Consider the following 13,451-nt stretch of genomic DNA (forward strand, 5'->3'; position numbering starts at 1 on the left):
AATATTGATTATCAAAAGGATTATGTCAAGAGCTGTTTTTTATTCATTCATTCATTCATTCCATAATGGTACCGTGAAAACTGTCAAATGGCAGTAACGCCAAGCTCTGTGGATCACATGAAGGAAACTTGTAATGTTCCCCCTCACTTTTGTGTTGTTTCTCTTGTGTGAAAGCCATGCACCCAGTACTTTTGTTCCCATTCTGCAGTGAGTTCTTGGAAACTGCAAGGTATGTACAATTGTAGAATTAACAACTTGGCTCTATGGTCAAGTTTGCTAATTCACACTCATATGCTGATGCTCAGTTCGGAGGTAAGCTGATTCGAATACTGGTGTGGATGATAAAGTCACTGTCAGTATTTGACTGGAATGAGGAGAAGCAGTGGTGATGTGAACCTTTGGACCACCATTCTTTGCATCAGTGTTGTGGATTAAATTCTAAACCTCTGCACTGTGTCTCATGAAGTGAGGGTACGTGACACTGCTCATGGTGATGTGTGTGTCAGAAGGGAACATTGAGCTATACAGCCCCCTTGATGCTATTTAAGAGAAGGCTATATGCCAGCACCAGGTTTCATTCTCTCCATCCTCTTGTCATCATCATACAACACAAACATAATATAAAACTATACACACATTGGTTTCATTTACCTATACACCACAAATCCATATATAGCACAACTCGCACATATTCTCACGGAAAGGGGCCATTGTACGTGGTGAAACAAAACTCGTAACTCAGAGGCCAAACCTACCCCAAGGGATCTCCTGACAAACAGACCCATATGCCTTTACTTAACCGAATTAACAGCATGGAATGTTGTTAAGTATCTTTACTGGAGCATTCATTGCAAGTATGCACATTTTATCTTAAGATTGGCAAGATCCTATTTGTAGGTCATGGAAGTTGGGGAGCAGATGATTATATTTTCTGTGTGTTTCTTTTAAGAAATAGCTTGATCAACAGAACAAGCATCTGCTTCTAGACTGTGGTCATAGTTTACTACCCCTCATTCTGAGTTTGCCTTGAGAAAGAATAAGAAGACATTTGTGTCAAATAATCAGTGTAAAGTTGTGATGAAGCTTAAGTTTGTATAACCATTATAGTTATTCATGTGGATGGTCAGAACTTTTGCCTGTGTTTTTGCTGTTGCTTATGCATTTGCAGCTACAAAAAAAATTGAAATTTTCTAAACTACCAGCATCACTTGTGATCCATTCAATTTTGGTTGTGTAATTGTCAAAGACTCACACATACAGATAAGGAGTGCCAATAGAATAAGAATTCTCAAGAAAGTAAAACATATCAGAACCACAACATTTAAAGTTTTTTTCTTGTTAAATTTAGTTAAAGTCAAAAAAAGTTCTAGCTTTTATTTCTTGCTGGTCCTATAAAGAACACAGAATTGTTATCACAAACCTTCATTAATTGTTAAGTTGAGAATTTAACATTACTAAGATGAAGTTGTATGTTACTTAGAGAGAAACTTAGGAAACTGATTTAATGTTTGAAATAAGGGCATCTTTTGAAGTTAGATTGCCAATGTTATAGAAAATGTTTAGTACTATTTCAGCTATGAATATATTGTATATTGATTAATATGTTTTGTTCTACTTTCACTTATCTGCAGTTTAATTTGAGTGCTGAGGAAGTGGGTCTGATCTTCCTGCTTTTTTCTGCACTGTACGGTATATTCAGCCCAATATGGGGCTGGCTTGCAGATCGAGTTAACAATCACTGGTCTATGATGGTGTGGGGTCTCCTTGCTTGTTCACTGGGGCTGCTGCTTCTTGGACCATCACCTCTACTGCCATTTCTTAACAAGTAATTACTACTCTGTCAAAGCATAGTGGCTTCTCTACTTTTTCTTTAACTTATTTATCTTTCGTAGCATACTAACTGCTTTTTGTACAGATACTATGATTCTTTTCCTGGGATATTTCTATGTAGCTCTTGTAAATCTATGTAAAGGTCATTAATAACAATGAGTACTTGTAAAATTATTTCTGCTTTTTTTAGTTTCTGGCTATTTAACAAGGATTGCAAGTAGATATGCAGTGTTGTATATATCTCCAGTCCCTTTCTTAAACTGAGTGGAATAAAATGGTAAGTATGCACTTACGATTTACAATTGTTCTGGAGCACCCAGCCAGATGGTATCATTCAAATGGTGAGACATTTCAGCGAGCTGACACATCACATTTCCATCTACAGGATGTTCTGATGATGACTGATTTCCTGCTGTTGGGCATTGTCTTATATAACCCCCCCTCTCTCTTTCTGATCTCTTGGGCTTAGCTCCTCTGGCAAGGTGGAGGGGGATGTGAATTGGAGATACCAAAGTCACAGCCCTCAGACACTGCACTGCCATGCCATATGGGGGTCAGGATGTTTGTTGCTGATGCAAAGGTATGTGGTATGGTCTCATGTATTTATTTGGTGTGGTGTGAACCTACCTTTCTGTAGGCTGTTGTTGCACCTTGAGCATGCTCAGTAATTGGTCCCAAACTTTAATTACAGGAAAACTGCTGCCTTTATTTGTCAGTTCATCATGTAGCTTGATGTCTAAAGATTCCTTTATGATGCCATCCCAGAAATTGTTGGTGTGTTTTTACAACTTGGTGGCATCATAACTCACGCTATTGACTTTGAAGATACTCAGTGTTGCATCAACTGATATTGTTGGTTGTTCCTTATCTTTGTGATACTTGTGTACACACACATCTTTCCTGTACCACTTGTGTGCAAGTATCGCAGATAAAAATCAACCAACAAAGTCTGCTGTTCTACAGCACTACATGTCTAAAGAAAATAACATGGCCTGTGATGGCATCTATAACTATCCCTCACCAACCGAGAAGAGGAGTTGCATTGATAAAGGAAATTATTTGAGAATGAAGATATACAGACTCATACTCCACAGATGGGACAACAGGCTCATAATTTCTAATTTATGTTCACATGAATGTTAATTATTATAGGTGTCCTTTTTTTTATTCTTGCTTATTCATTGGACGTCATGGTGAAATAATAGCTGCAAGCTCTGAAAGAGGTTTCTACCATTAGCAGCGATTAGCGTGAGATGTAGAAAATGGTTGATAATTGTTCATCAGCAAGCAATTATCCCAGAAAGCATTATAAGCACTTACACAGACTGGAATTTCCTGGTTATCAGCAGTGAAAACGGTGATTATTACTCTTAAAATATACACACAAACCTCATTTCCAATTAATGTAATTATTATTAACTAAGAATTACAATGCTTACATAAGCAGTGGCCAAGGCAGGAGAGTGTAGACTAGCTGAATCAGAAGACAAAAACTGTATGAAAACAAGTGATGAACAACTTACAAAAATTCAGAGATAACATTTTGTTCATTTTTATCACAATTACTGATATATATTAAGTTTACCTTCTCTGGGCATGTGTATAAAAGATCATTCAACTTACAGGCTCATAATACAATTTATAATAAAAAAGATAAAAACAATATTATGAGAAGGAAAGTCGCTACTCACCATATAGAGAAGACACTGAGTCGCAGATAGGCACAGATAGAGAGTGTATATCTGCGACTCAGCAGCTCCGCTATATGGCGAGTAGCGACTTTTGTAAGTTTTTCTTTAATAACTCAAAAACTGCACACTCCATCAATAAAAACATGTCTCAGTACACAATAAAACTAAATTAAATTTGACACAAAAAAGGTCCTATTTATTTTTTGTCTAGGACTAACAGTTTCTGCGGAGAGATTGCGAGAATATTGAAAGTCTTGTGCAATGTGCATGCGCTGTAGCTTACGTGCTTTTGTAGGCCAGTGAGGTAGTTTTATGACTTGATAGACAAGTGTCCTGTATCAAAATGTTTGTCTGAACTTCCTCTGTATTACTATGGTATGTTGTAAACAATGACAATGAACAATACAGAAAATAAATAGAAATGTGCATTAAAAGTGTTCTGTATCAGGAAATCATCCTGAATAGGGCATATATCCACATCAAGTTTTTTGTTCAGAATCACTAATGCTATCACCCATCAAAACATGTAACTTTCATCCTGGCTCAGCCTGTATATATACAGCTTTATGAATTATCTGATGTATCCTTTCACTCCCCCTTTGATTGAGGCAAGAAATTTTCTTTATAAAATTACTCATGGAAATCAAATAATCCTTTCAACACTAGTAGTGTTTATGTAGGACTTGTATTTCATAGTTAAAGTCGTTTTTATACTCTTCACACATAAGATTCAAGCATTTCAGTTGAAATGTAATAGAAAGCTACAAAAAAACAAAAAAATCACTTCAAATATTTTTCTAGAACGAGGAAAAAACTTGAAAAACAGTGACTTTATCATTGCATGAGGTAAAATGTAGTTGATTCACATTGGATTGTCATGGTGCTTATGATAGACATGAGATGAGGAATGACGAATTTCAGGTACAATGATGGAACAACCAAAGACCCGTTGTCTGAACCAGGAACCTCCAGGAAAGTTTTTCTGGACAGTCAGGTTAAATCAGCCAGGCTGCTTTGTTTGGACTCCAAAAGTCACATTGATAACCAGAATTGATGATTTACATAGAAAAGACATAGAAATGGGAATTAGAGTGGTTGCACACATGAGTTACTTGTGCATGCAACAAAACATATATCTGTAGTGAATTATCTGCTTGGATTTAAACGACATTAGTCATTAAACTGTATGTTTGATATATGGATTGATTTGAAAGTAATTTTTGTGAGTGTAATAGAGGCCTAGGTAATTGCAGTGATCTCACGCTGTACCTATATGCAGAGTGCCATACATAGCTCTTGATCTAGTTCATTCACTTGATAGCACCTAAACAGATAATAGCAAAACTGATGCTACAGGTGACATTTCCTTTTACATCATCATGTAGATTACAAAGTCATTTTCATTAATCCATTCAAACTTCAATAATGTGGACTCCATGTCTAAGGCACCACCAATAATTAGAATTAAACTGCCTCAGCAACTGGTTCAAAGCTCAAGCTGCTGTGTTGCTAGTCAGTAGTAGTGCGTGAAACACTTATGGAATTTTGCATATGCACTTTTCAGCTGCAACTTTTACTATAATATCAATTTTTATTGGATGGGATAACATTTGGAGTGGACTACAAAAAATCATCTCAAAATCACATACCATATTGCAGGTACGCAAGTGTACTTGCTGTAGTCTATGCCTGTACCAGTTACAATGTTAGCTCTTCGCTCTTCAGGTCCATTTTAGAAATGGTTGCTAGAAATTGATTACTGTTGTAATTCCTCTCCACTTTGCCTTATTTGTATATTGTTTTACAAAAATGTTTCTAGGCCTCATTCACAAGAAATCCGATTAGAATACAGTTACTGATGTATCTGATGCCTTAACATTTCATTACAACAATTTGCACATTTACTGATTGCCTGCATATCTCATTCTTGTTCTACAGAAGCAAAGACTTTTTACAGATAGATTCCCTGTCAATTGTTTCTAACAGAGCAGAATTGCTCAGTGTTTGGCATCACTGACTATTCAGTCACAACCACTTTAGGCATACCATGGATAACACCATACTTGTGCAAAAAATAAGTCTCAACTCCGAGACATGTAGTAAAATCACTATTTGCATTGCTCCTTTGGAAAAGGACATATTGCATGCATCAAAACATTGCTAGAGTGCTTGTTGTCTTTCTTTGCTTGTGTTATATGAGATATCTGCGTGAAAAAACCTACTGCTACTACATGTACATGTATGCATGTTGAAACATATAAGTAATTCATAAGATAAATAATAAAAAATTCTTTGCTATCACTGGGTGACTATTCCAACATGACAATGATATTCTGCATTCTACTGTTATTGGTAGTACACTTTATTTTATTCGTGGGATCACTCATCACCGTGTGGTTAACAAATTTTACTTAATTTCCAATACAGTAGACAATTAGTTAAATCATTTAGGTAATACACTATTCTCACATCATTTGATCATCTTGTGTCAGTACTTTACTACATGAAATTCGTGTAACCAAGAAAGTTAAATTATCTCATCTCCATCCATTTCCAAAATGTTCCTCCAACATTTACTCTGATGACATGCATTCTGTCGATAGAAATCCTCACTAGGCTTATTTGAGTGTAATTACTGGTCAATTTAAATACTCATTTTCCAGATATCATGCAATGTTTATCAAATGTTGCTCTTATTCCACAATGCAGACAGAGTACTCATTGACCCAGAGTCAGGTATGTCATGGTTAAATAAAATCTTTAAATTGTAGGCTGACACACTTACATTAGATCTTAACTACAGATGGCCGATAGAATATGATCTTTTGTATAAACTTTCTGATTACTAACACACAGTCATTTAGTAGATTATGTTCTAAGGATATAGCATTTAGCTGGCTGTCCATGTTGCTTGTGAATTTCTTACATTTACTCATTCACATATTATTCAAAACAGTTTCATACCTTGTAAAGGCCATTAATTCTTCATTCCCCATTAACCAACACACACATGACTAACTGCTTTTACTTACATACTAGATGGGTTGTGTTCAATGACACTGATGCCCTTAATCAATACTTAACATAAGGTCACATTGGTCATATTATTCAAACATTCTCCTTGGACACGTCAGGTGCATATTTTCAGTTAAATGAGAGACTAGTCATCTATGTCATAGCTCCTATTACTGCACCAGTAATATTTGCATTTGGATTAGATATACATTCTGTCATACTTGCAGGTGAGGCATTTCCTCTTCTAAAACTTAATGGGTCACAGTAATTTACATTCCAAATTTCTTAACTTTATTAACTGAGCAGAAAATTACACTTATTGTGATTAGCACAATCACATTACTAAAGACTATGCTCATCTTAATTTATAGGTTGTGTAAATATATGCACCAATGACCTTGCCACAGTGGTAACATTGGTTCCCATCAGATCACCGAAGTTAAGCACTTGTAGTTGTGGCAAACACTTGGATGCGTCATTGTCTGGGTCTGCTAAGTGCTGTTGGCAAGCAGGATGTACGCAGCCCTTGTGAGGCCAATTGAAGAGCTAGTTGATTGAGAAGTAGAGGCTCCAATCACAAAAACTGACAACAACGAGGAGAGCAGTCTGTTGACCACATGCACAGCCATATCCGCATCCAATGACACCTCTTGGCTGAGGATGACACAGCAGCTGGTTGGTACCACTGGGCCTTCCAAGCCCTGTTCTGTTGGAGTTGGAGTTTTATAAGCCAATGTATGCATCCAGCTTTTCTAAATACTTCTTCAAGTAATGATGAGGGCACAGACCTTGATTTTCCTCGTAGTAATGTAAGCCAGCAAGACAAAGTGTGATAAAAAAAATGGGAATTTTTTAATTTCGTGGGTTTTATACATCCGATTATCAGTTTTTTTAATCATGTTGGTACCCCTAGTGAGATAAGCCTCTACATCCTTACATGTGTCCTCTAGCCATCCCTGCTTAGCCATTTTGCACTTCCTGTCGATATCATTTTTGAGATGTTTGTATTCCTTTTTGCCTGCTTCATTTAGTGCATTTTTATATTTTCTCCTTTCATCAATTAAATTAAATATTTCTTCTGTTACCCAAGGGTTTCTACTAGCCCTCGTCTTTTTACCTGTTTGATCCTCTGCTGCCTTCACTATTTCATCCCTCAAAGCTACCCATTCTTCTTCTACTGTATTTCTTTCCCCCATTCCTGTCAATTGTTCCCTTATGCTCTCCCTGAAACTCTGTACAATCTCTGATTCTTTCAGTTTATCCAGGTCCCATCTCCTTAAATTCCCACCTTTTTGCAGTTTCTTCAGTTTTAATCTACAGTTCATAACCAATAGATTGTGGTCAGAGTTTTTTTGCATGTAACAGAAAAAAAACAATATTATTACAATGTATACAGCATAAAAATAAAGTCCTGCTTATGATGTTGCCAGTATATCTCTCTTTCCAACTGGGAAGAAGAGTTGCACTGGTAAAGGAAATAATTTGAGAATGAACATATGCAGACTCGTATTGCCGGGATAACAGGGTTGCAATTTCTAATTCACAGCCATGTGAATATTAATTATTACAGGTGCATCGATGTAGAAAATTGTTGATACTTGTTCATCGATAAGCCGTAATTCTGAAAAGTGTTAAAAGTACAGGCAAAACTGGAAACTTCTGTTCATCAGCTGTGAATATTGTGATCATTACTCTTAAAATACACACATATACCCCACTTCCAATTGTTGCAATTATTATTACCTAAGAATTACACAAACGCTCACGTAAGCAATGGCCGAGGCAGGAGAGAGGAGGCTAGCTGAATCGGAAGGGGGAAAAAAAAAGAAAGTTTATGAAAACAAGTGTTCAACTACTTACAAAAATTCAGCAATAACATTTTGTTGAATTTTCTCACAATTACCAATATATATTAGGTTTACCTTCTCTGGCCATGTGTGTAAAAGGTCATTCAATGACAGATTCTTAATAGCATTTGTAATACAAAATAGATACAGCTTTATGAATAAACTGATGTGTCCTTTAACATCATTACTGGGCTACAAATTCTGGGATTGCATTTTAAAAGAATCTTCAGACATCCAACTATATGATGAACTGATAATTAAGATAACATTCTCCAAGTAAGTATTGCCTTAGACCCAGCCTTGAGCATGCTCAAAGCATAATAGTCTCTGGGAAGATCCACTCATGCCAGCCAGTAAGAGAGCTGTGACTGTACCACATGCATCTGCCTCCTCCACATCATCAGGATCCCAATCCCTGCAGCTATGGCACAGCATATGATGACTGCGACTTGAGTCTTGCTGGGGTGTTGTCCGATACAGGAGGAGTGAGGGAGTTTATAAGATGACGCCCAATGGAAGAAAGTCTATCATCAGGACTGCCTGAAGATAGAAATGAGTCAGTTTGCCAAAATATTGCACCATTTCAATCATGCCATTTTGCTGAATACACAGGAGCATTTCAAAATCACCATACACCAGGTGAGCTTAAAATCACATACTACACCCTTATGGATACAATCTTTATGACACATGTTACAACAGAATGGTTAATAATGTTATATTGCTTTTGTTTGAAGATTCAAATGGGGTTTAATTTATAAGTGGTAGCAATTGAACACCTATTTGAAATGTCATATTGTTTACATGATCGTAATGCCTGCATGAGGTTTATATTTCAGTTTCATATTTTGTTGGTAGGACATGTTTTGAGGCATCAAGGGATCACAAATTTAGCATTGGAGGGCAGCGTGGAGGGTAAAAATCGTAGAGGGAGACCAAGAGATCAATACACTAAGCAGATTCAGAAGGATGTAGGTTGCAGTAGGTACTGGGAGATGAAGAAGCTTGCACAGGATAGAGTAGCATGGAGAGCTGCATCAAACCAGTCTCAGGACTGAGGACCACAACAACAACAACATTTTGTTGAAACGTTGGTGAGTATACTGTAATTACTAGTATGAAGTAGTTACCTCATGATAGCTAACAAATGCAGAAAAATTTATTGGTCATTGTCGATTGAATAGTCTCAAAGTACCTGAGAGGCTGTGACCAGGCTTACATGAATCAGCAACTTGGAAAATCCATTTTCACATTGGATTGTCATAACTTCCTAATGAAGCAAAATTTTGCTTCAGACTATTGTATTTGGTGTTGAGATGTAGTTATCAGCAGAAAATGTTTAAACTATAGTGGAATGAATTACTTGAAATTAGTTATCTCTGTCAATAGAATGTAGAAACAGCAGTACCTTATAAAATTTGGCATTTATTAGTTGTGAATAAAAATATTTTTGGAAGCAGTTGAATAGTATTGATTAGATGAATACATTCTACAATTAAATCTGTACTTTGCAAGTGATGGTACAGTTTGTTGTTGAGAGTACTTTGTATATCACCACCACTTCCCCCTTTTCTTGTTCCATTTGCAAATAGTCTGTGAGAAGAATGATTCTCAGAAAGCACCTGTATGAGCTGAGATTTCTCTGATTTTGTCACTATGATCATTTTGCGAGATGTATGTGGCAGGAAGTAAGACATTGCTTGACTCTCTGTGGCAAGTACACTCTGAGAAATGCAGCAGTAAATTTTGTCACAAAGGAAATACTGCTGCAGAATCTGAAGTTCACATAGTGCTGCTCTTACAGATTATGCAGTGAACATCCTTGAGTGGGTAAATTGCTACCAGTTAGTACATGTGCTAACAAGTGCTGAGGCCAAATAAAGTCATCACTAACTTTTACTGTTGTTTCAGGAAGTGATATTCCTTGCTCAATAATCTGACCATCCTAGAGACTACTATACAAGAAACTTTTCTACCCAGGCATCACCTCATATGTGTGTGTTTTGAGATGAGGATGGTCTGTGACACTTCACTTAGGAACACCATTTAAGCTAGCTTCACAGTTGGGGTTTTCATTAGTGTCTGTCATTACTACTACTTCCCTCCTTGGCTGAGCAATATTTCCATTACCAACAAACACATTTCATAAGATACTGTTACGAAAAGGCTATTTTGTTACTCACTATACAGGGTGAGTCACTAACTATTGACACCAAGAATAACTCTGAAAGTGTGACAGGAGCTGAAAAGTTTGTGGGACAAAAGTTGCATGGGACATCAGGGGCCATAATAGTTTTTTGTTGCTAGGTGTGGTCACATCAGAGATATGAAGGTCTACTTTGCATTTTTAAATGGGATGCTATAGTTTGGTAACTATTTTCTGATAGCAGCTACCGAGATGAATCCAATTGCTTGTAACAGTAAGGTCTTTGAAGGTCAACGAAGGTCACAAAGGTGGCATGGATGTCCATTTAGAGAAGGTGTTTGAAGTGATGACCATTGGTATCAATGCAGTACTGCAATCTTATTATCATGAGTTGAGTGATATTCCTTATCACATCGGCACTTATCGAAGCACATGCTCTGACAATTCTCTCTTGGATATCTTCAGGTGTAGTTGGAATGTCTTTAGAAACAATGTCTTTTTAAGAATCTCCACAAGAAAAAATCCAGAGACATCAAGTCTGGCAAATGATACAGCCACAACACACCTTCTGCGCATTCAATCCAATGATTTGGGAATTGTCTCTGAAACTCATTTCTAGCCATCAGCAAAAAATGTGCTGGACACCCATCGTGTTGATACCACATTCTGTTCCTTGTTCCTAAAGGTATTTCTTGCAGGAATGTGGTGTACTTCCTACCATTAAGATTTCCTTTGATGAAATAGGGGCCTATGATTCTGTCCTCCCGAATCCCACACCATACATTCACTGACCATGGTTTCTGGTGTGCAACTTGCCACAGCCAACATGGATTTTCAGTTGCCCAATAGTGCATGTTATGCAAATTAATGTTTCCATGGTTAGTGAATGTAGCCTCATCAGTAAATAAAATCAAATTAATAAACATGTCATCCCTCTGAATCTGAAGTTGAGCCCATCAGCGGAATTCAATGCGACACATACTATCCGTACCAGTTAATTCTTGTTGGAGACTGATATGGTAAGGATGGTATTTATGGTGATGCAGAACATGAACAACACTTCTCTAGCTCATACCACATTCCCTGGAAATTTGACATGAACTAACACTAGGATCTTGAACCACAGTGGCAAGAGTACCAATTTCCATTTCCTTGTTAGTAACTTTCCTTCGCTGGATATGTTTCTGATGCATTAAAGACCCAGTTCTCAATTTATCATACACATATTTAAATGTATGACATGTAGGGTGAGTACGTTGAGGATATCTTTCAGCATATAAGTCTCTAGCTCTCACTGAATTTCATTGGCATTTTCCATAAACGAGAAGCATATTGACTTATTCTTCAAATGAATACATAATTCACATTCACCTGATTCGATGATACTGGTCTCACCATTCCCATTAATGTTGTATTGCAAAACCATTGAATGGTGTTTACATGTCAATGGCACATTAGGTGGATACGCCATATTTGGTGAATATTTACTTTTTGCATTGATACCAATGGACATCACTTTGAACACCTTCTGTAAATGGAGGTTCATGCCACCTTTTCGACCTTTGCTGACCTTCAAAGATCTTACTGTTACACATCATTGGATTTGTCTCAATAGCCGCTATCAGAAAATAAGTACCAAACTACAGCATCCCTTTTAAAAAAAACAAAGTTGACCTTCATATCTCTGAAGCGACTCCACTTAGCAACAAAAAACCATTAAGCCCCTCGTTGTTCCATGCAACATTTGTCCCACAAACTTTTCAGCTACTACCATACTTTTGGGATTATTCTAGGTGACAATAGTTATTGACTCACCCTGTATAGAGTAATGATGAATTACAGGCAGGCACAACAAAATGACTGCTATACATCTGAGCTTTAGGCCAAAAGGCCTTCTTCTGAAGCAGAAACTACATACACATTCACACACACATGATCAATGTCTGCCTCAGTGGTTAGAGACAGTGGTCATGTATGTGTGAGTTATGTTTGTGTGATTTACTAGAAATTACATTATTTAAAGGACAATGATAACTTCCCAATATTCTCAAAAATACAGGGCTGAATTATGATACCTTGAACCCTGCGTCACTGCTTTTTGAGCTGCAAGCATGAGATCAATCACACGGATCATGAAAGCTGACAAAGTGCTATGGAATGCATTGAATGATAAATATACTGAACAGATTTTATATTAGCAAGTTTGAGAATTAAAACACAAATCTAACCATGTTTCACATGTAATTTAATGTACTGTGTTATTGAAGTTCAAGTTTTTTAATTACATTTCTCAGTTTTAAGAGCCACATTCAGTTTTGAAGCTGCCAAAACTGGTACATAAATATGACCGTCTAAATTAACCTATTGTGCAGAACAATGAAAGGAAAATACCACTTTCATTTCTTTTGAAAACGTTTCACTATTTATTGTAGACATAACAACTAAAATATTCATGAATTGAATTGTACATTGTGCTTCTACTACTGAACACACACAATGAACACTTCCAGTAGGATGACAGGAAAGGAAGTGCAATCAGTGACATAACTCCTTTCCTTTTCATTATGGTGAACTGCAGAGCCTTACTGTCTGCTACATGGCATAACAGGCAAGGAGACACAGTGTTACAGACATACTAACAACTGTGATGTGTCATATGTACCTTACAGGAAACATAATGTAAGATACTATGTGGACCAAAGTTAGGTTTTTCTTTTTATGAATTTCAATGAAAAGGTCCATTTTCTCCTCTTGTAAAGCAGGGAAGGAATATAATCATCTATAAGCACTACACCCATTAATAACACATTAATCATGATTCACGCATTTTCATATGACATGATGTGGAATTTGTAAATGAAATGGAACAGATTAGCCATTAAATTTTTCCCATGGCATTTTTGGCTCTTCACATACGACATA

General features: G+C 36.7%; 1 protein-coding gene across 1 annotated transcript in view; it reads left to right on the plus strand.

Moving 5' to 3' along the window:
• The window catches only part of LOC126235573 (MFS-type transporter SLC18B1-like), a 331,857-nt gene that overhangs the window by 211,223 nt on the left and 107,183 nt on the right, over positions 1 to 13,451 (plus strand). Inside the window, exon 8 of the mRNA XM_049944291.1 lies at positions 1,632 to 1,825. Coding sequence (XP_049800248.1) covers positions 1,632 to 1,825 — 194 coding nt within the window. The remainder of the gene's footprint in view (positions 1 to 1,631; positions 1,826 to 13,451) is intronic.

This window comes from Schistocerca nitens, chromosome 2, assembly GCF_023898315.1.
Source record: "Schistocerca nitens isolate TAMUIC-IGC-003100 chromosome 2, iqSchNite1.1, whole genome shotgun sequence".
NCBI classification, from domain to species: domain Eukaryota; kingdom Metazoa; phylum Arthropoda; class Insecta; order Orthoptera; family Acrididae; genus Schistocerca; species Schistocerca nitens.